Source organism: Lygodium microphyllum, chromosome 9 (genome assembly GCF_053477565.2).
Source record: "Lygodium microphyllum isolate KBCC chromosome 9, Lygodium_microphyllum_v1.1.10, whole genome shotgun sequence".
NCBI classification, from domain to species: Eukaryota; Viridiplantae; Streptophyta; class Polypodiopsida; order Schizaeales; family Lygodiaceae; genus Lygodium; species Lygodium microphyllum.
The window spans coordinates 7113533-7138094 of record NC_141143.1 but is presented as its reverse complement, the minus strand read 5'-3'; the positions used below and the strand labels follow the sequence as shown (position 1 = coordinate 7138094).

General features: G+C 41.4%; 1 protein-coding gene across 2 annotated transcripts; it reads right to left on the bottom strand.

Moving 5' to 3' along the window:
- Nucleotides 1–4464: 4464 nt before the first annotated feature.
- LOC148030787 (uncharacterized) lies at nucleotides 4465–8473 on the bottom strand. 2 transcript variants are annotated; one of them, XM_087684309.1, is made up of 3 exons: nucleotides 8189–8473; nucleotides 5900–6086; nucleotides 4465–5355 (listed from the first exon to the last, which is right to left on the bottom strand). In XM_087684309.1, exon 3 carries the CDS (start codon nucleotides 5320–5322, stop codon nucleotides 4495–4497), a length of 828 nt encoding a protein of 275 aa, XP_087540435.1. In that variant the 5' UTR covers nucleotides 5323–5355; nucleotides 5900–6086; nucleotides 8189–8473; the 3' UTR covers nucleotides 4465–4494. The 2 variants fall into 2 exon arrangements, with proteins under 2 accessions (XP_087540435.1, XP_087540437.1); XM_087684311.1 differs by having other exon boundaries at nucleotides 8237–8473.
- Nucleotides 8474–24562: the final 16089 nt, after the last annotated feature.

The following is a 24562-nucleotide window of genomic DNA, read 5'->3' as shown; positions in this document are numbered from 1 at the left end:
GTAGGTCAATCAAAGTAAGAAAGCTAATGTAACAATTGGTATATGGTAGCTATGTAGCTTACCACTATGCATACATGGCTAAGGTTGTGTATGGTGTAGAGTCCACTAGTCTTGAGGATGTAAGGTAATGAGCATTGGGATAATGCTATGGATGAAGGAATGTTTGGGACTTAAGGCAAATGACACATGGGATTTGGTGCCTTTACCAGAAGGTAAGAGAGCTATTGGTTTTGCAAATGGGTTTACAAGGTGAAGCATAAGTTTGGTGGATTTATTGAGCAATATAAGACAACAATACTAGTTTCCAAAGGCATATAGTTTGGTATTATAGCCCACCAAATCGATTGTTTATACAACCATTGTACTCGTACTTTGTATTTTATGTGATATGATGTACCTATGCTGTGTTTAACCACTCTACATAGGGATACTTGTACTTTGTATTTTACCTAAAGGGATTCTTCTTTGAGATGTCATTAATGGAATCTTTCCCTTTTGTTTTTTGAGAAAAAGAACAATAGAAATAGTCAATAAGGATCTTTTATAGTGTCTCAAACAGCTAAGCATTGTAGATTTTTCAAGAGGTAGATATAGCAATTGAAAGTTATTCTTTAAATTTCTAGGTGAACTTAAATGGTCGATAAACATTGGGGCTAACTTCACTATTGGATGAGTTTCAGAAACTTTTCAATCATCTTGTCTTAATGTAATGATAATAAAATATCATTCCATGAATCCTATTTTCCTTCTTTTCATCTTCTTGGCTTGTTGAATGTGGCATACTTGTACTTGATGAATGCATTGTGATGCTCCGTGATATTTTTTCCTTATGCATATGCTAAAAAATAATGTATAGATTTATTTTAAAACGTCATATAAAAAAAGTGACATAATTCTTAAAAATGGGAGTGCAAAAGGAATCAATAATTAAAGGGATCATTCTTACATAACAGTTTTTGAAGTAACTTATAAGTTAAACACTTTGATATTAGATTTCAAATATTAATAAAGAGATCTCCTTAAAAAAGAAGCAAACTCTATCCACCTTTTTAAAAAATTCTTGCAAAACTTGAGAGGAGACAGTAAGGCCTCACAATGGGACTAACCCTAAGCATGAGTTCATGTAAAGCTAACTATTTAATTCCTAAATAACTATGCAGGCTACAGTATGCACGAAGATTATAGTTATCTTAATAATACCTAATCAAACATCACTAAATTAATTAATAAAATAGTCATTACAAGCTCAAGAAACATACCTTAGTCATTATAAGGAAAAACAAAAAATCAAATTTGTTAGTTGTAAACTGTACATAGAAGGGTTACCATAGCTCTAACCACCTTGTTCTCATGGCTTTTAGCCCACTTGCTCAATAGATGTTAGAGGATAGAAACATATGTTTTGAAATGTGTGTCATGTTGAATATGGACTTTGTAGAGTCTCCCATAGGATGATTGTGTCCATAACCCAACTTTATACTTTTTCACATATCTAAGTGCTAGACAATCATCATGGTGGGATCTATTATTTTGTAGAGTCAAATCATGGTGCTGTGGAAAAAAAGGTCGTTGGTTGTGGCTTGGGGAGTTCTTTTAGGAAAAAGGTCATTGGGTGTGACTTGAGGAGCTCTTTTAAAAAAGGGCATTGAGATATAGGGACTAGGAATATATCCACCATTCATTTTCCAATTACAATGGGGGACATTGTGAATTTCACCAACCAAACACATTTTTTGAGCTACGATGAAACTTGAGTCGTTAACACCATTAGGCTTTTGTGTGCATCATGTTTAGGCATTTGGTATCTATCGTGTTTTGGGAAAGAGTAGTTCCTTTATCTAGACATGTGTTAGTAGTGTATTATTGTAGGTATTGAGGGCATTATTCATGTGCATTAGTAGCACTGCACTTAGGCCATATGGGTGGCTTCTTTTTTATTGGGTGGATTGATCCTCTTTGGTCTCGCTCAATTTATTATCGCTTGTCTCACTCCACTGTTACCTATGTATGTCTCACTCCTCCACTCTTATGATATATTGCATCATTTGGAGAGCGGAAGCTTGAGGCACTCTTAGCTCACACAGTGTGTTGGTACCCCAATGATATTGTACTATGCTCTCGTGCTTTCATTTTTCATTACTTGTTTGTGATTCATTGTTCAATTCTTGTGTTATTGTAGTAGTGTTGTTGCTTTGTATCTTCTCACTTCCAGTTCATTTGTGCACTCTCATGTGATATCAAATGTCTAGATCTCTCAATTCAAGCATTTTCTTTGCAATGTTTTTTTAAGACTAATGGCAAGTTTGAATTGTTGCATTTTCTTGTCTCAGAGCTACTACACCTTGCATATTTTCTCACAGCCCTTTGTTTAAGTCAAGGTGGCATGTTCTCGCTTGGGTGACTTGATCTATGGCTTGAGCAACATATTTTTTGACCTTGAATATTGTGCCTTACCTTGCTTTTGGCTTGCTATCCCCTTCGTTTGTTGTGTGTTGGTTTTCCACCTCCTCAACCTTGAACTTGTTCCCACCAAGTGCCACGTAGTAGTGAACCTATTTTAGCACCCAAAAAGCATTTAGTGCATTGATGTGAAAAGGCACTTCAATTAAAATTTCAAATTTATTAAAGTATGAAAAGGTTGATGAGATTGGTTGGCTTGCTTATTGGTAGCCAATTATCTGAGAAATGATACTTTTTGACATTTAATATATTGATTTGATTGGCAATAACTTTGGGCCATGCTCCTCTCCCAATGCCCAATGTGATTGAAACCCCAAAGCCATGGGAAACTTGTGGGTTGGACTACTCCTCTCACTGAGGCAAACTAAATTTTTGCTAGCTTGATGCTTAAGACACTTGCATCTTATGCTCAGCTCAAGAGAGGGCACTCATGCGTTGGTTGGCTTTCATGCTCTGTCACTAAAATCATTTCACCATTCTTCGATTCTTTTATCTTGTCTATGTGTGTGCGTGTCTCAGCTCTATGTGGATTGTTGAAACCCTGCCTTGTTATGCTATGTTACCCTAAGTGCCCCAAGTTTATATATATATCTTTCTTTCTTCTCACCATGCCCTGCTGACCTTGTTACTCTCTAAGACAGACTCTCAGAGCTGAGAGTACACTTGGATTATAGTGCTCCTAGGTTCCTGCATGTTCTTCGCCTCTTTCTTGGGCCAGGTTTCCCGGTTTCGGAGGCCTTCGTGTCTCGGGTGCTGCTGGAGGCTTCCTCGGCGGATGGCGATTTCTGGCATTCTTGGTTATCAAGGCTCCTCGGCGACTGCTCTCCGGTGGCGCTGGTGGCCATCTCGCAATGCTCCATAGATTGAGATGGTGCCATTGTTATTGTAGGTGGTGGTCATCTCCCAATGCTCCTCTACATCGACTTGCGATCCTCCTCCGGTACATGCTTTACAATATTCTTCTACAGTTGTGATGTGATACAAGGCCACAGGGCAAAACAAGTGGTATACTTGACATACATTTAACCATTGAAGTTTTTGAAGATTGATTATACACAAAATTATTGGAGGGACAGGACAGACAAGTTTAATGGGCCCTAATTTATTTGTTATAAATGTAAGTGTGCTGCTCAACAAGGAATTTAGGTACCCATGCATAGCAAAGCGATAATAGGAAGGGTGTGAACGATGTATCGAAATGCTACAACGCCACAAGGTAATGCCAATACCCATACTCAGCACGCATGCTATTACCTCCAAATAGTCATAAAATATGTTCCGATTCCCCGAACTCGATGGTGTCACTTTCGTAAGATCATGCTACTTACAGCATGCAACCTATCCAGGTTTGGAAGACAGCGTGCACATGGTTGGTTGGGCACTCTAGAGCATGGTCTAAGTGCCAACACCCCATAACGAATCTAAGTTTTCCACTTCCTAGTAGGCTGTTAATTACTCGCAGCAATAAAGAGGTGATACATGGTTGGGAAACATTTTATAAGAAGCAGCTTGCCCTCACCAAGGTTGGTCCCTTAATGGTGGGGACTAATTAAAGCTAGCGAGTGAATAATGGTTTCTCTCATCCAATGGGATTTCTTTTCATGCTCCTCCGGTGAAGGAAGTACTCCCCATTTTAGGCACACAGCAGACACAGCACGCAGCAACCCACAACCTCACACAGCAGACACACTGCCCTACCAATTGGGCTGCTGCTCACAGAGTTCTTGACTAACATACACAGGCATCATAGCTTTATTGGTTTAACATTTGAGCATATAAGGTTGCTGTTTGATGTATTTTCTAAAAGCTTAATTGTACTCATCATTTTGGTCTCATAGCTTATTGTGGTCTCCACTGTAGGGACATACATACACACATACATACACTGGATGCAATTTTGCACCCATAAAACTTGTGAAAAGTGGCTGAGCTTCCAATTGTGTTTGTACTAAACATAATAAAAATTGCACCTCAATGCATCGATCGAAAAGCCATAACCCTCTGGGAATTGAATGCATAAAGAAGCAGATGGTACTAGAAATTCGCATTGGAAAGAGAGCAGACTCTTATTTGGTGTAAGAAACACACAAGTTTTCTCCTTTCCTCTTGCCTAGAAATCCTCAATCCAGAAGAAATAGGATACTTCCGGGCAATAAGATCATGACTAGGTAACTTCTCTGCTAGTTCCCTAATGTAGTTTTCATTGAAATTTATACTAAAGAAATAGAACTCCTCCCCTACCACTTTTATACCATAGAGAACCTTAACCTCAAGAATGCCATGGTTTTTTGCAAAGTTGTCTTGACAAGCTGCAATCATGGAGGCTACCATCTGTATGTCCCCTTGCTTGTACCGAGTGTCAAACCTGTGTTTGCAACATTGAAGTATCCACGCTATTTCTCCAGTCCTTTTCCTGCCTTCCTTGTCAGAGAAGATGGTAAATGTCTCAGAACCTACTGTTAGGGACCGCCTTGAATATCTTGCATACAAGTCGACACCTCCATCATCCAGTTTACATTCTTTAAATATGCATTCCGCAAGATCCTGGACATAAAGCTCAAGCCTGTTTTCTGTATCCAGCCTGCTTAATACCACATCCTGAATGCGCCGGACAAAAGTCCTCTGAGATTTGGAAAGATTCAGATGATCAGGAGGCCTGAAGGTAAGGAACTCTGCTATACCAAAGTTCTCCAATTCCAGATGCTTGAGATGGTCTGGAACTGTTGACACCACTGGGGTGGGAAATACCTCGGAGGGATCATTGGTCCCGATCAGATGAATTCTAAGCATAATTTCCTCTCTTTCAGAACATGACGTCCCATTTAGATGCAGGGTTGCTGGCTGACCTTGCATTTCAAGCATCAGAGAATAACCCTCTTCTTTAAACAAAGGATCCTGCAAAATTCAAGTCTCTCATTTAAGCAACTTAAGCAAGACAGAAAAGGTAATAACCACAAATTGCACTGTTGAGATAGATGATATATTGAACCATACAACACTCTGCAACTGAAATCTGTTGTAATTCAAATTCCACTTGTTTGAGGTCACATTTCTAAAAATCCTAGTTTCAAGTCATTTTGGTAACTTATGCAAGGAAGAAACAGCATCAATCACAAATTGCTCTAAATTTACTTTCACCTTGTTTAAAGTCACATTGGAAGTTTCAAGTTATTTTGGCAACTTATGTAAGAAAGAAACACAGTAACAACCACAAATTGCCTTGATGAGAAAGATAAAAAGTGGAATAATACAACAATAATGGAGCTGAAATCTGTTTTGATTTAATGTCACCTTGTTTAAAGTTACATTTTACGATTTAACTCAAAGCCCATCCACGGGCGCATGCACATCCAGAGAGAAAATGAAAAAACACAAAAAATTCTAGTCTAGCAAGGGTAAAAAGACCACTGAAATCAAACATAGATAGTGCGTACTTTACCTTCAAATCGGTCGAAAAGACCCCCTAGAACAGGTTCACTGTTTATTCCATGGCATGAATCAAATAGGCTCCACCAATTCATCCAAAGATTTTTGTGTCTGGGGAAACAATGTCTTAACATGCTGTCTCACTTTGAAATGAATACACAATGGCCAGACCTTCAGATTTCTAGTTGCAAATTTACACCCTGCACCAATTCAGCCAAAGTTTGTGAGTCTAAGGTAATAATAGAATAACAAGCTGCCTTAGTTTGAGACAAATATGCAATGGCCAAACCTGGAGGTAATACACCTAGTGGACTGAATGCAGAACACGAGGGTAACTTTTCTTCCCTTCAATGTTTGCCATTTCGACCATTATTCTTGTTAAATTATTTTTGTTGCACCAAAGCAACGTCTTAGAATGTTGCTTAATGGACTCGATGTGACATTGTGGCTGAGATTACTTGCTAGAGTTACTATTTTGAGATAACCAAGTGATTGTAGTGAAGGCTCAAGGGCACAATGCTCTTAGAGAGGCCTGTGATCAAGTGTACTGTATGTAAGTGTAATTGTATCTCTATAGCTAGAGACCATTTCATTTCACTTGAAGTAGTCAGTATTTTGTGGAACGGCAAGATTTGGGTCTCATGGTTTTCCCTTGGCAGTGATGTGAAGATGATTGGTCAGTCAACTGCTGGATGACTCTTTCGTGTTTCTTCAAAGTTGAGAAAAACAATGTGGAAAGAGCTATAGTAGAGCTTGGGCTGGCATCATGATTGCATGTAATATACTTTTGGTTAGTTGGACGAAGAAAGATTTGGCTAACTCGTGATCTCTCTAGGAACAATCATCTATCCAAATGGAGGATTGCTCAACCAAGCCAAATTTCTCCTTCCTACTAACCAAAAGCAAAGGCCAAGCTCTACTATTATAGCTTTTTCCACACTATTTTTCTCAACTCTGAAGAAATTCCTAACCACCATGGTGGCTACAGCTGCAAACATAGCTACTGATCACAACTCTCACACTGCAACCCTCTAGGGAGACAGCACATCTAGGCTGCACGGTACAAGAGGACTGATAATGTTTGCTGGTTGAAAACTCTCATTCTTTTGCCTCACTCGACACGACGCCATCTCATGGTGTTCAACTATGCTAGCCAACACTATGACATGGTCCCAACAAATACCCGTTACAAACTATGCAGATAATGACTTGTTAGATTGTGAACTGCATCCATCTTGATTATGCTGTTACAGACCTAAATGATTCAACTGTGCCAAAAAAATGATTACACTTTAGGACATAAATCTGATGCAAAAGCTAGTTTACAGTTCTTGCAACACGTCCTAAGTTAGCTGCAAAGGTATTCTCCACAGCTCAGACAACAGGAAATTCATGTTTTGTTACACCATATCAGTACCATCAGGCAGGACCCCACTCTGGCTGTTGATAGCTATCACTTGGCCTTGTAGCACATATTGTTGTCAATGAATGCCTCTTCCTCTAGGAGACTATCAGACAGGCCGAGTCAAGCACATGGAACAGTACCAGTGTATTGAAATTCAGGTAAAAGCTTGCCTGTCTGTTTTTTGAGTCAGGCAAGGCAGGCTTTGGCTCTTACAGCAGGCCGTAGCATCTAACCATTATGCAGACACTCAGTAAGTGCTACCTCAGGACATGATAGTCAACACTTGCTTCAGAGCAAATCATAGACTATTACTTCGTTGATTTTTGTCAAGATGGAGTACTGCATTCTGGTGACTCACGAATCTAGCAGAAACAAGCTCTACATGTGCATAACTAAGAGTGGATTTCATGCAGTCAAGGAGACTTTGACACTACTTTAAGTTTGCAGTACAACACAAACATCAATGGTAATGTTGCATTGGTGGGACAACAACAAAGGATATCTCTGTTATTAATGAGGCTACGATACAGTTTTTGGTTCAGTCAAAAACCAGCTTGAAGGGATGATTTCAGTTTCAGATCGAAGGATTTGTTTTGGTCTTCAGGTTGCATCCGAACAGTTAGACAAAGAAACTCTTCCAATGCATGGTGAGCACATCCATCCAGCAACATCTGCAACTCTTCTTGATATGCAGTCTAAAATGCAAACTTTGGACAAAAATTGGAGGAGGATGTAAGCATGTCTACTTTGATCTAACGTTCCAAAATTGATGAATGCTGAGGACAATAATCATGGCATTGGTCCAGCATCATTTGTAACTCTTCTTGATATGCACTCTAACATGCAAACTGTGGACACAAATGAAGGAGGATATAAGCCTGCGTAATTTGATCTAACCTTCAAAATTGATGAACGTTGAAGGACAAATAATCATGGCGATTGAACCTGTCAAAGGATCATCTGTGTTGGACTCTGAGTTCGTAAGCTTAGAAGAAGAAGCCCGCTCATGTCACTGTCTACCTAGTACCGGCCACACAGAACGAGCTCTGATCATCAGCTGCAAAAGCCAATACGAATGAGTAAGTGCGTTGCGTGCGCGGGGGTGTTTCGTGTGTGTGTCTGTGAGAGAGAGAGAGAGAGAGGGAGACCCCCAAGAGACTGCAGTGTTTCTTTTTTGTCTGGTGGTCCACAAGCCGTTCAGTTTGCTTTGACTCGTAAACGATTGCTCCTCTTGTCATGATTGGTGTACTGTATGTAGGTGTACCTACTCTCACTATTGCCAGCAAACTTGGTCAAAGGGGGCTTATGGATTTAAAAATAATGTTATTACCTTTCTCGTGATCTTTCTTCACCATATATTATCTGAAGGTATCCCCCAACAAAGGAGAAAGCATCGATAAAGATAAATACTTTTTAAACTAGCTTGATACGTGCACTCAAGTTTATGTTTTGGAAATTTATTTATTAGAATGTTCGAGGTGCGTATTAGAAATTTCACTTGAGTCAATTCTATGTTTTGGAAATTTATTTATTAGAATGTTTGAGGTGCGTATTAGAAATTTCACTTGGCTTTCTGGGGATCCTTGCCAAAGGAGTAGGCATTAGGCAAGGAGACTGGGAGGCTCCGAAATGACAACCTTACTACTGTATTTAGCTATCTCTTGGAAAAAAAAATCACGAGTGTATAAGTCACCACCAAGTTCTTCTTTTAATTCTCCTTATAGGCATGCATGATTACTTGTAGGGCCCTTCTTCGTCTATCTGCTCATAGGTAGATGATGATATGCATGATGAGGAAAAGGCACACATACCTCGCTTACTTGGGTAGAGAATATCTGTGCAGTCATGTGACCCATGACTTGCATGAGACCTGCTTGGAACCGCACACCTTTGGCTTGCCCCACTAGCGAGCCTTGATATTTTTCCATTTCTCAAAGATCTTGAGAATAGCATCTAGAGTATAGGCTATTCATGCTTTGTATGTTTGCATATGCTTTTTTTTTTTCACTGATTCATGGAGATACCTCCTTCGATAATATTGACTTGGGATACATCTATAATGTCGCTAATAGGACTATGGGACTTCACAAGCCAGATAGATGGTCCTAGCTCATTGGATCTTCTTCTTATACGAGAATTTCTATCTAGGGGAGGATAGGGGGACTTGTAGATGCAAATTGTGGTAATGTGACATTAGGATACAAGGGGCCGTCCGATTGTTCCAACAAAATTAGTAGAGCTACGACCATGTGACCAATCTGGAGGAGGATCCACTATTTGATATGGTAATCGACCAGTGGAAGCGAAAAAGGCTTCCTCCTCTCACCGTCATTTCTTTCTCTACTTCTCTATCAACCAATGAATCCTTTTGTATAATATTTGATATACAAATTTCTCTCGATGCCAACACCTCCTTATGCTCAAAAGAGGGGGGATAAATGTGAATTTGTTTATGTATGATATTAACGTTGCTAAATTAAGTTTTGTTTTCAATGTTATCTAAGCAAAATGAAACACCTATTTTAAAGTACAAATCAGGTGAATGACACTCATAAGTTTTTGAACCTAATTAGTTTTGGCTAGAAGCTTGTCGTACGGCTTGAAACGTTGTGTTGATAAAGAGTACCTTGCAAAACATAAGGCCAAAACTAAAAAGTTGCTCAGTCAAAGTTTGAGATGTGGTGGCTTTCTATCACATTCCTGCCTATCGGCTGTCCAAGCACGTTTTAGCGGTCCATCGAGAAACGAATCTAAGTGACGCTGCCCAGCACTGCCATGGAAAGTTTCGGGGTTTGTTGCCTAGGGTTTCCCGAGTCTGCCTCGCAACGGAACGTTCATGGCTGAACCCACTAGCATCAACCTGAAACTTGGGTCCCTAGGGGTCAAGGTTTCCTGACAGTATTCCAGTGTCAGATTCTAGACATCCTACTTTACGTAGAGATACCCAATCCGATGCAGACCCATGTCGCACTTGGTTCAAGGAGAATGGGAAATGAGAGGGATGCGCCACTCAACCTCTCTGCCTGTAGGACATAGTCCCATTCCGGTCCCCTAACACGGCATGAATCGGGTTCTAACCTAGCACTACCTAAGGGTTGAATGATGGTAAAACCTTGTGAGAAGCCTCCTAGTTCTCTGGGGCCACTCTGCCATAGGACGGACCCGTCGTGGGTTTCGCCCGCCTGCTTTCCTCAAAAGGCGTACTTTAGTTATCTAATTAGCCCTGTCACATTTATTTGCGACATGTAAAAGCAGCTTCCTTAGTTAAGCCTTTTAGGGAACAACGTTCGTTCACGTATTCTTATGGCAGTGACACGAAAACAAATTCAAACAGGATCCTTGGAAGTAAACTTAATATTAGCATTTTATCAGAGATACAAGTCTTGTTGAAAAGGAACGACATTCGCAATTCGTAAGGATGCACTTTATTTCCACCAAGTTTCTGCCTTGCGCTAGTAATAAGGGGCCCTCGAGAATCTATATCGAGTTACGCAGATCGTTTGAGTAGGACTCTGAGCTAGGGAATTTACAGCCAGAGCCCCCCCCCCCCCCCCCCCCCCCCCCCCCGACATCCAAGCATCCTCCTACAATCAAACCAACCCGCAGTGAGATTTCTCGTGGTGGGTTCGGTCCACATTCCCGTCACGGCTATTTGAAAACCCCTTGGCTAGGATTGGCGGCCAACTGGGGGTGGTTTGGCGCGCCCTCCAAAAGTTCAACGTGATTCATTATTCCCATTTCTTTTATGAGTTTGTGGTGACACAATCCTTTATATAAGTAGGGTTCCTAAATTTACAAGCACAAACAAGGGTGTAGGTGAGTGCTCAGTACATCTGCTTAGGTGGGGTTCCTCCCTTGGCGCTTAGTGTTTGTCCTTCTTGCCTTGGCGAAAATTTCCAATATCCTTCGAGGGTTAGGGAATACCTTCTTTCCGACCCCCCCCCCCCCCCCCCCCCCCCCCCCTTGTGTGATAGGAGAGCAATTATGCAATTGGATCTATATCCGATAGTTCTTGGATGGTAGTTGTCCTAGCTTGCTAGTCTTTGGTCCAAGGTACTAGCCTTGGAAAACGACACCTGAATTTTTCTTGCTAGTCTGTGTGATAGGAGCGAGCAATTATGCAATTGGATCTATATCTGATTTGGATGGTAGTTATCCTAGCTTTCTAGTCTTTGGTCCAAGGTACTAGCCTTGGAAAATGACACCTGAATTTTTCTTGTATTAACATTGAGTTGTGTCATGGTTAAGGGTGATATCATCAAGGTTGTTTTGACTTTGTCGAGGCTAGATGTAGGACAAAGACCAAAGAGTGTTTTACTTGTCTCAGGGTCCTCCTAGTAGTTTGGTTCACTTACTTTTAGACCCCTAATAAGTCGAGTTAAGCCATATCTTTTCGTATATAGGGTTCATTTTATCGAACGGCCCTGAGCAATTTTAGCATTTCATATGCGCGACTTACGGTTATCTTTAAGATGAATCCCTAGTAGTGCAATTGAAACTGACCATGATGCCACACAATCTAGATGCATGTCCTTCCTAAGACGATGATGCAATGCAGGGCTTTTGCTTTTGGGAATTCGTTTCGATGCACTTATGCCAAACATAAATAGAGACTTGTATTTTTCTTTTGAGTGGGGGACGTGAAGTTATCAAGCTTAATGTAAAAGCGAACCACTTCCCTTTGAAGGTTTATAGGAGCATAATACCTAGCTTAGTATGGCAATAACCAAAATATACTTAACCGTTATCGTAGCAATGTAGGATCCTCACATACTTAATTTACGCCTTTACTCCTACCTTTCCAATTTCACAAATTTCGGGATGCAAAAAAGTAAGATTTTCGCTTAGTGACGAATATGCGTAAGCGTCCTAACAACCCATTTTTCAGTACCTTCAAGCATGCTAATGCTAGTGCATAATCTAAAGCACTAAGAACACAATCAATAAGATCCTTGATTTTTTTAGTGCGCATGAATGCAAAATCTTTCGTGCAATTTACTCGTTCAAAACATGCCAACGTGCAATAAAACACAATTTCCAACATGATAGAATGATGCAACCTAAATGATGGTTAGTTATCATAGACTTTTGCCAAATACTTCTCCCTTCCCAATGAAGTCAGTTGGGTTCTTAAGGGCTCCCATCAAGGTAGGATTTATGGGATGCACGTGGTTACCAAGCGTGGTGGTTTCTTGACCCACGGCTCCATCGATTGAAGCAGGATTCACACTTGATTGGACCTTACTTCGCTTGGGAGGCATCGTATAATTTGGCTTTTTCTTCGTGGCTATGCACCCAGGCTTCAGGAGAGTTGATTCCTTGTGAGAGGAAATTGTTCGTGGGATTCCTCTCAGAGGGGAAAAAAAGAAGGGTAAGCTTGGAGGCTTTCAAAGGGGAAAATTTCCCTCTCTCTCCATCTTTTCTCTTACTCTCTCTTGCTCTCGCTTTTCTCACACACACACACACACACTCTCTCTTTTTTTTTCTCTTACTCTCTCTCTCTCTCTTTTCTCTCACACACACACTCTCGCTCCCTTTTCTCTTACTCTCTCATCACCAATCGGACAGCAGCGATCCTCCCTCTCTCCTTTCAACACCCAAGGGCCCTTTTGTAGGGGGGGGGGGGGGGGGGGGGGCTACCGCCATGTAGAGAATGGGGGAGGGGAAGAGGAAGTATTTGTTACCCCTCCTGCTCACGTCGTCCCGGAGCTCCCCCCCTTGCTGCACGCCATCAATGTCAGCCTGCCCTCCTCCCTCCGACAACACGCAGCAGCCCCCTCGTTGACACACGATAGCCCACCCCGCCCTCGTTGACACATGGCAGTCCCCCTGCCTCGTCCACTAGTTGGTGGCATGAATAGGGGGTGAATTTATTCTCTTTTTTTTCAATTAACAAAAATTTTGTTTAATTAGGGGGGGACCATAGGGCGGGAGGGAGGGGAAATGTTACATTCTTCCCCCCTTAAGGAATCGAGATGTTCTCATCTTGAAAGGAATTGGGGGTATTGTTGGTTGAGAGTACTCTCGTTAATCCATGTGGCATCTTCTTCTGGAAAGTCCTTCCACTGGATGAGGTACTCCTTGAGGATTCTACTCCTCAATCTCTTTTCCCGAATGTCCAGGATTCTAGCTGGCTAGAGCTCAAGGACTCCTTGGCTTGGCATTACAACTTGTTGATCATCGAGTACATGGCTAGGATTGGATACGTATTTCTTTAGTAGGCTAACATGAAATACATTGTGAACCTTTACGTTCTCAGGGAGTTGGAGTTTGTACGCATTGGGCCCTAGGCATTTGAGGATCTTATAGGTTCTGCAATACCTTGGAGTCAATTTTTTAAATTCCCCCAATGATAGGGAACTCCTCTTGGGCCGTACACGAATAAAAACCATGTCTCCCTCATTGAAGAGTCGCTCTTATCTATTTAGATCTGCATAGGCTTTCTGCCTATCCTTTGGCGGCTCTAATGTCTTGTCTGATGGCCTTGACCTGCTCATCCATTTCCTCGAGCATTTCCTTAGAAGCTTCTATCCTTAAAGTAGGATTTGAAAAGTTCAATGGGGTACGACAATCATGCCCATACAATGCTAGAAAAGGTGTCATTTGAATGCTTTGTTGGTAGGAAGCATTATAGGCAAACTCTACTAATGGTAGACATTGAATCCATTTCGTGGGTTCGCGACAACAATAAGCTCTAAGGATATCTTAGATGACTTGGTTGATCCTCGCTGTTTGGCTGTCAGTTTGAGGGTGATAGGCTGTGTTGAAACATAGTTGAGTCCCAATGGCCCCGAATATCCCTTTCCAGAAGTGAGATGTGAAGAGGGATTTGCGGTCACTAACAATCCTTCTCGGTAACCCATGGAGCCTGAATATCCCCTTGATGAACAATCTAGCAATATCTAAAGCTTTATAATTTGTCTTCTTGACTGGAATGAGGTGTGCAACCTTGGTGAGCATGTCTACTATAACCATAATTGAGTTGTAGCCCCCTTGCACTGAGGGTAACCCAACAACAAAATCCATGCTAATAAATTCCTACTTCATTTGGGGGATGTCGAGAGGTTGCAGCTTCCCAGGCATCTTGACATGTTCCGCCTTGATGCGTTGTTAAGACAAACATTTCGTGATATATTTGAGCATGTCTCCCTTAAGCCTTCCCCAATGGTAGCTCTTTCTAACCGTGTTGAGGGTCTTGACATATCCGAGATGGCTAGAAAAGGGGGAGTCATGTGCTTCCCAAAGTATTCTCTGTTTGAGTTTCTTGCTCAAGGGTATGCATAATCTTATCCTAAAATAGACAAGTCTCTCATTGATGGAGAATTCTTGATATTTGACCTTGAGTCTAAGGTTTTGGTCCTTTTCCAAAATTTCCTTTATCATCTCCAGATATTCTGGATCATGGCTAGCTTCTTCCTTGGCTAGTTCAAGGATAGGGTTGCTAGGCATTGACACCATAGTTGCCAATGATTTGGTCATTGAGGGTTCCTCCTTGATAAGGGAGTTGAGGAACGCCTTGCGACTTAGGGCATTAGTGACGACCACATTCTCTTTGCCAGGTCGATACCTAATCTCAAAATCATACTCCTGTAGAACTTCTATCCAACGACATTGCCTCATGCTGGGTGAAGATCCATTTAAGGCACTTATGGTCCGTGACCAAAGAAAACTTGTTACCAATCAAGTAATGTCGCCAAAGTTTGAGGGTGTGGATCACTGCTAGTAGTTCCAGGTCATGGGTGGCATAATTCCTCTCATTGGTTTTTAGCTTCTGCGAGGAATAGGCTATGGGATGAACTTCTTGCATTAGTACACATCCCAATGCAAGTGCACTAGAATCCGTGACAACTTCAAATTCCTTGCTTAAGTCCGGAAGTTTCAGAATTGGTGATGTCACCAAGCTATGCTTGAGCTGATCAAAACTTGCTTGTTTAGAGGGTGTCCACACTATGGCAACTTGCTTTTTTAGCAAATTTGTGAGGGGTGCTGTGATTAAAGCATAGTCCTTAATGAAGATCCTGTACCAACCTGTTAATCCAGGAAAGCTACGCACTTTTTTAATAGTAGCCGGTGGAGACCACTTTTGGGCATCCTTAACCTTGGTAGTGTCTACAGAGATTCCTTCATTTGACACAATAAATCCAAGATATTCAATCTGCCTTTTGAGGAAGGCACACTTTTTCTTCTTAGCATAGAGCTTATGAGTCCTCATGGTCTCAAGGACGATACGAACTTGGGATTCATGATCCGGCTCTTCCTTGGAATAAACCAAGGTATCATCAAAGAAGACGAGTACAAAATCATCAAGGTATGGTCCAAAAATGTCATGCATTAGCCTGTTAAAGGTGGCAAGGGCATTAGTCAATCCAAAAGACATTACTGTGAATTCAAAATGACCATATCTTGTATTGAATGTCGTCTTTGGAATATCCTCATCCTTGACACGGATCTGATAATACCTTGATCTCAAATCAATCTTGGAGAAGATTTTTGCTCCTTGCAATTGATCGAGTAACTCGTCTATCCTTGGAATGGGGTACTTATTCTTGATGGTTACTTGGTTTCAGGCCTCTATAATTGATGGAAAGTCGAAGTGTACCATCCTCATACCATCCTTCTTCTTTTGGAACAAGACTAGAGCTCCCCAAGGAGAACTGCTGGGGCGTATATACCCTTGGTCTAGTAGCTGTTTGAGTTGTTCCTTTAACTCAATGGCTTCGAGAATGGACATCTTGTAGGGCCTTTTTGCAACTGGTGCTGCTCCTGGGATTAGCTTAATCTCATGATCCACTTCCCTAGGTGGTGGTAATTTAGTCAATTCCTCTGGGAACACATCCACATATTCCTTTAGCCATGATGGTTCTTCATTGGTGTCCTTTGCTTGATCTGGTTTGTTTAGCTTGATCAGGTAGACGGGTAATCCCTTCCTTATTCCTTGAACTATTCGTGTTGCCTTAGCTAACTGGATCTTTGGTTTACGTGCTTCACCTTGTGTTGTAACTAGCTCACCCTTAGGATTCCGAAAGGAGATTAGATCCTTTCCACAATGAATGTGAGCATCATTGGGGATTAACCAATCCATCCAGACTAGACATTCATGGTCACCTAGATTCATTACCCCGAACTTAACAGTTGTGGACTCATTTGCGAGTAGGAATTCTACCTTAGCAGTTTTCCTAGTGCAAGTGATTTCGCACCCATTTACTAGTTCGACAAGCAAAGTGGGTGGAGCTACAGTGGTTATCCCTAACCTTCTTGCACATGTAGGTGAAATGAAAGAATGAGTGCTGCCACAGTCAATCAGGGTTTTGAATTCCTTACCTTGGTAGTCCGATGGTGTTTGAATCACCGAAAATTGGCAGTTCGAGCCTTCTTATGGAGAGCGGCATGAACAGTTGCCATCCCAATCTCGACTTCCATGCATGGATCTTCTTCTTCGTCTAATCCTTTAGTGGTAGCATTGGAAGTTTTTGCCCTTCCCAATGCTACATGACTGCGGCCACAGGTAGCCCTGGCTTAGCTCCGAATTTCCCTTGATAGCGGTCACCGCCAAGTTTGGGACATTCCCTTTTGAAGTGCCCAAGTTCATTGCAGTGAAAACAACACAGGCTTTTTTCACTTCTTTGACTGGGGACAAAGTCATTGATTGCATTTTCTCTTGGCTTCTTCTGTTGGCCTTGACTCTATCCTTGTGCCCTTTTAATTTGAGCTTTCGACATTCCTAGATTCTGGTCTCTCTAAGCCCAAGGTCTAGACTTTGACTGGACTTCTTCGGCAATAGGTCCAGCTCTTATCAATGCATCCTGCAAATTCGAAGGACGCATTGATTTCAACCGAATGTTTATTAGTGAATTCAGCCCATCACAAAACTTCGAGACCTGTTGGGGGATACTCATTGTCAAGGCGTATTTCAGTAAGGAAACAAATTTCGAGTAGTATGCTTCCAAAGATAGGCCCAACTACCTCAACTTAAAGAACTCATTCATATTCTAAGTTCTATATACGCAGGTGGCATGTACCTTCCTTGCACTGCTTCCTTTAGTTTTTCCCAAGTTATTGTGCTTTCAGTGACTGCTTGGTCTTTACACCATTGTTTCCACCACATCCTAGCTTCACCGATGAGCTTGAGCTTGGCAATCATGGCTTGGTTCACAAGTGCTGTTCCTACTGCACTGAAATAGTCCTCCATGGACTCAATCCATATTTTCACATCAGCTTTAATAGTCTTCCCTTTTCCGACAAATTCTGGTGGTTTAATTTGTTTGAGAATAAACTTATTCTCTTGTGCCTCTGTTGGGCTTAGTGCGGAAACATGATTCTGGATTTGCACTTGGGGCTGTATCTGGTTGCCAATTTAAACTTTTTGTGTTAGGATTGCATTTACACATCCCTATACAACTTAAATCAATGCACACATATTCTCCATTGCTACTATGCAACCATTCAAATGAACATAAAATTTTTATTTAACCATAGAAAAGCGTAAGCCTCAGGTACAATTATTCGGGAATAGATAGGGTTTGACTGAGATGATTTTCTTTTCAGGAGTTACATTAACGCCAGGTTAATAATTCCCTATTGGATTCAACTACAGGGACAGGATAGTAGTATGGATGGGGGAATGGATTCTCAAAAAGCGATAAGTCATGGGAAGTTCAAGAAATCCCTATTTTTGATAGCCATGATGTTCATTTTGCCCCATTACTCTAATTCTTAACGCTGGTAAAATTTTAACCACCTCTTCGTAGATGTAGCGGTTCTAATCTATTTGCCGGCGTCCAATGTGTAGGGTCGAGTTCACACGAGCCTCATGGAAGATGAATAACTTGATAATCTTCAAGTCTTCCAACCACTTTAACCTCTTCAGATTGTTTTGAAGATAGACGAGTTGGTTGGCATCTATGTAGCAGTATCCCGCGCTCCAAGTCCAACGCCTTTCTACGTACAGCGGTGAGGGGTTGTAGAGCTGATCCAGGATCCCCATCATGTTGGACCATCTGCGATAGCTTGAAGAGTTCATAGATGTCCTGAACATGATATGAAATACGAGGAACTTGCTCCATGCCTCATAAGTCTGGAAGTCACAATAATCCACAAGTGAGTAAAAAGAAAAACATTTTCTAATGAATACATCGCCTCACTCTTCCCAAAAATTTTTCCTAATTGTTTTAGTCGTGGATCGGCTCTGATACCAACTGTCACGTACCCGCCTATCGACTATCCAAGCACGATTTAGCGGTGCATCAAGAAATGAATCTAAGCGACGCTGCCCAGCATTGCCATGGAATGTTCTGGGATTTGTCGCCTAGGGTTTCTCGAGTCTGCCTTCGCAATGGAACGTTTGCAGCCAGAACCACTAGGATCGACCTAAAACTTGAGTCCCTAGGGGTCAAGGTCTCCTGACTATATTCCACCTTCAGATTCTCGACATCCTACTTTACGTAGAGATACCCAATCTGATACAAACCCATGCTGCACTTGGTTCAAGGAGAATAGGAAATGAGAGGGTTGCGCTGCTCAACCTCTTTGCCCGTAGGACATAGTCCCATTCCGGTCCCCTAAAAGGGCATGAATCGGATTCTAACCTAGCACTGCCTAAGGGTCGAATGATGGTAAAACCTTGTGAGAAGCCTCCTAGTTCTCTGGGACCACCCTGCCGTAGGACAGACCCATCGGGGGTTCCACCCACTCGCTTCCCTCAATAGGCGTACTTTAGTTATCTAATTAGCCCTATCACATTTATGTGTGATATGTAAAATCATCTTCCTTAATTAAGCCTTTTAGGAAACAAGGTTCGTTCCCTATACACACAAGGATAGGGCTCAACTCAACTTATTTAGGGTTTTGAAGAAATTAAGCCAATCTATGGTTACTTCATAGGGGGACGGAATGAAGAAATTCCCTACCCTTTGGAGGATATTGGAAATTACTGCTAAGGCAAGAAGGACAAACGCTGGGGTCAAGAGAGGGACCCCACCTTAGCAGATGTCTCAAGCACTCACCTGCACCTTTGTTTGTGCTTGTAAATTTAGGAACACCGCTTCTTAAAAAAAACAAAAAACAAAAAAGAGATTGTGTAACCCCAAACTCATAAACGAGTAAGTAATGTTCAAAAGGAGCGACATCCGCAATCTGTAAGGATGCACTTTATTTCCACCAAGTTTCTACCTTGCACTAGTAATAAGGGGCCCTCGAGAATCTATCTCGAATCATGTAGATTGTTTGAGTAGGACCCGAAGGCAAGGAATTTATAGCCAGAGCCCCCCTCGCATCCAAGCGTCCTCCTATAATCAAACTAACCTGCAGTGAGACCTCTCATGGGGCAGGTTTAGCCCATGTTCCCGTTACGGCTATTTGGAACCCCCTTGGCTAGGGTTGGCGGCCAGCTGGGGGTGGTTTAGCACACCCTCCAAAAGTTCAACCTGATTCATTATTCCCATTTCTTTTATGAGTTTGGGGTCACACAATCCTTTTTATAAGTAGTGTTCCTAAATTTACAAGCACAAACAAGGGTGTTGCAGGTGAGTGCTCAGGACATTTGCTAAGGTGGGGTCCCTTTCTTGACACTTAGCATTTGTTCTTATTGCCTTGGTGGAAATTTCCAATATCCTTTGAGGGTTAGGGAATACCTTCTTTTCGACCCCCCCCCTCTTGTGTGATAGGAGCGAGAAATTATGCAATTGGATCTATATCGATTTATATCCAATAGTTCTCGGATGGTAGTTGTCCTAGCTTGCTAGCCTTTGGTCCAGGATTCTAGCCTTGGAAAACGACACTCGAATTTTTCTTGTATTAACATTGAATTGTGTCATGGTTAAGGTTGATATCATCAAGGTTGTTTTGACTTTGTCGAGGCTAGATTGTCTCATGGTCCTCCTAGTAGTTTGGTGCACATAATTTTAAACCCCTAATAAGTCAAGTTAAGCCCTATCCTTGCATATATAGGGTTCATTTTATTGAACGGCCTTGAGAAATTTTAGCATTTCATATGCACGACTTACGTTTATCTTTAAGATGAATCCCTAGTAGCGCAATTGAAACTGACCATGATGCCATGCAATTTAGATGCGTGTCCTTCCTAAGACGATGATGCAATGCATGGTTTCTACTTTTGGGAATTCATTTCGATGTGCTTATGCAAAACATAAATAGAGACTTGTATTTTTCTTTTGAGTGGGGGATGTGAAGTTATCATGCCTAATGCAAAAGCGAACCACTTCCTTTTGAAGGTTTATTGGAGCCTAATACCTGGCTTAGTATTGCAATAACCAAAATATACTTAACTATTATCGTAGCAACTCATGACCCTCACATACTTAATTCAAGCCTTTACTCCTACCTTTCCAATTTCACAAATTTTGCGATGCAAAAAAGTACGATTTCCACTTAATGATGAATATGCGCAAGCATCATAACAATCCATTTTTCAGTACCTTCAAGTATGCCAATGCTAGTGCATAATCTAAAGCACTACGAACATAATCAATAAGGTCCTTGATTTTTTTAGTGTGCATGAATGCAAAATCTTTCGTGCAATTTACTCATTCAAAACATGCCAAAGTGCAATAAAACACAATTTTCCAACATGATAGAATGATACAACCTAAATGGTGGTTAGTTATCATAGACTTTTGCCGAATACTTCTCCCTTCCCAATGAAGTCAGTTGGGTTCTTAAGGTCTCCCATCAAGGAAGGATTTATGGGACGCACCTGGTTACCAAGCGTCGCGATTCCTTGACCCGCAGTTCCATCGATTGAAGCAGGATTCGCACTCGATTGGACCATACTTCGCTTGGGAGGCATCGTATAATTTGGCTTTTGCTTCGCAGCTATGCACCCAGGCTTCAGGGGAGTTGATTCCTTGTGAGAGGAAATTGTTCGTGGGATTCCTCTCAGAGGGGGAAAAAAGAAGGGTAAGCTTGGAGGCCTTCAAAGGGGAAAATTCCCCTCTCTCTCTCATTGGTGTCAGAAATGTTGGATGTTTGCATCATGTAGTAGATGATTCAATCAAGATTCTAGAGCATGGATCTTTCTCTCTCTCTCTCTCTCTCTTTCTTTTCTTTCACACATACACTCTCTCCCTTTTCTCTTACTCTCTCATCACCAGTCGGATAGGAGCGATTCTCCCTCTCTCCTTTCAACGCCCAAAGGCCCTTTTATAGAAGCGGGGGGGGGGGGGGGGGGGGGGGGGGGGGGGGGGGGGGGTTTGGTAAGGTATGGAGGCCCCCCTCTCTACTCCCAACAAGGCGGCCAGCTGGATGGCTGCTGCCATGCAGAGAATGGGGGAGGGGAAGAGGGAGTATTTGTTACTCTCCCCCTTTGCCCACATCGTCCCAGAGCTCCCCCCTTGCCGCACGTCATCAATGGCAGCCCCCCTCCTCCCTTGATGACGCGCGACAGCCCCCCAAATGACATACGATAGCCCACCCCGCCCCCATTGACACATGACAACCCCCCCACCTCACCCGCCATTTGGCGGCGTGAGTAGGGGGGGTTTATTCTTTTTTTTTTCAATTAACAAAAATTTTGTTTAATTAGGGGGGGTCATATGACGGGAGGGAGGGGAAATGTTATGCTTTCATATTCCACTAAATTTTTTGGGTGAGAATTAACTTATTGCTTTCGTTAAAGCACAACTATAACACAGACAAATACATAAACATGCAATGCATGTAGCATGTTGAAGAGTTGGCACAAGTCTCATCATTGTTTTATAATTGCAGGGGAAGTGCCATTCCCCCGACTTTAAAGAAGATATTCAAATTTCTTTGCTTTTCATTTATGGTTGATTATGAAAAAAAGGGAAAAAGACAGATTTTAACCTTGTTAAAAATTGCATGTATCATGATTGTAGTTGCATTTGCTAGAGTGAACCTACAATGATTAGGCAAAATTGAATGAGCAAAGTACATTAATTCTAAGCATAATTATAGTAGCAAATTAGTTATACTAATACAATAAGTAATTACAACACAATACATTAACTAATTAACTAATTACATTAACTATTGCAACACAATGTAGTCATTAACTATTTAATACTAGTTAATGCACTAACTTTAACTTAGTAATATGTAATCTTTCTCTCTCTCAACTAAAACTTGGTAATCTCTCTCTCTCTCTCTCTCTCTCTCTCTCTCTCTCTCTCTCTCTCTCTCAACTGTAGCACTAAAATTAACTACTAGAGCACTAACATTAGCTAATAGGCATTATGTTGTTAAGCCATCGGTGATCGAAGACTAGCTTGTCTCACAACTCGAAAAACATGGAACGTTAAGGAGCACTGGTTAGAGAATTGACTCTATCTATGGATGTTACACAACAAAAGTTTTTCAACGTTTCACGAACACAACACAACCAACACATAAACACAAACAAAACAACTATGCCTCTTGTGGCTCAAAAATCTCAATGATCAAAACACTAGGTAGAGCATCAACAACATTAAAAAATTGAGTTAAAAAAAAAAACAATAACTTTGTACCTCTTTGAGATTGATACAACTCCTTAAGCTGCCAACATTCGAGTTTGCACGAGGTCGCTCAACACAAACTAGTCTCAAAGACTCATTTGAGACCCCCCACTCTGCTACACAAAATAACAAATTGGATGATCAAGGAAAGGGCCCCTTAAGCCTTCTAGTTCTCTCCTGAAATAGGTTTTTCACATGTTGAACTTTTTTGTTTGAAAGCTTTAAGCTAAGCTTCTAACATCTAAAAAGTTTTAGAAGTCTTTTTGCTTGCAGATACTCATCATCGTCACCGCGCTGATAGCAGCAGAATTAACCTTCCCCATTTAGAGAAAGTTGATGGATAGCTTGTGCTGATGCTTCATAGATGAGAGAAAGCTTTTCTACTCGTATGTTTCTCCTCTCTCTCACACCTTTGCTCTCTCTCTCTCTCTCTCTCTCTCTCTCTCTCTCTCTCTCTCTCTCTCTCTCTCTCTCTCAAGATTCTCTCTGCATTGCTCCCTGCCATTGTAGAGTCTCTTGTGTTAGCTCATAAAAACATTACTAGCTTCATGCCCAAGTAAAGGTCATAGATACATTTCCAGATATTCCATCTCCTTTTGGCATAGCCCACAACTCCTTCATCTATCTTAGCATAAATCATGCTGTTAATGAACCAAGGCAGTCTCCTCACAGTAAATAGGACATTGATTGATGCATCCATGATAGATAGAAGTAGTGAATGGCTACCTTCGGTGTAGAAATTGACGAAGCAACCAACGGCTTGATTCAATTATATACCCAATCACCATTAATCCTTCTTGAAGATCCATGATAACATATCAATTTGCTTGTGTTAACACTAACCAAAAGATTGACCCACTCAATATTTTGTGTAACTCTAAGATCACTTCTTGCAAGTAAAAGTGCAACTTTTGCCTCATAACTAAAGTCCGAAAATGTCGATTAATCACCAAGAAAATTTCCATTTTCTTCTTTCAAAGTGAAAGTCTGATTCCAAAAACCAGAGTTCTCTACAGCTATTCTCCTTTTTTTTTTTTGGCTTCTTGGATGATTGCTCTAGTTTTGACATTCGGCTATCCTTGCACTGCCATCACTTCCTACTTTTGATTTACGCAATGTGACCTAGTATAAAAATGTTGTTGTAATGAACACCATGCTCAATCATACATGTCATTGAGAAGAAATGAAAATTTAAATCCATGCAATGCAATCAAACAAGCAATGCTCCACATGAAAATACGGATGCACCAGAAACATAATGCCTAGCCTATCTACATGTGCCCGTGCATCATGCAAAATGCAAACACAGTTCCTTGATTATTTAAAATCCTTAAACTCACCTCTCAAGACTCAGCCAGAAAATATCGTACTTCACTCCACCCACCCAAAATCTCACAAACTCTCAGCAAAAAATATATGGTCCTCATGATGTTGACAAAAAAAACAACCTATCTCACACAATTGATGGTGTCCTTCATGACCCTTAAACTCACCCAACCACCTTTCCCACTCAACTAGAAATTCCTAACTTGGTGATGAAAATCCAAACTCTCATGCGTGCAAGAAATAGTGTGTGCTCAATGAAAGGTGCTCTTTCAAGTCCACGTGCATCTAAGATTTACTACATATAGTTGCAGTGGGCATCATGTTGTGCTAGTGCTCAATGATAGTGCAAAACATGCATCAACCCACCCATAGCATGGAAGTAATTGATAAGATTAGGAGACGGCCCTCGAGTGTAGTGCGATGGACAAGTGCAACGTGAAGAAGTGCTCGTAAACCCAAAATCCTTGTGATG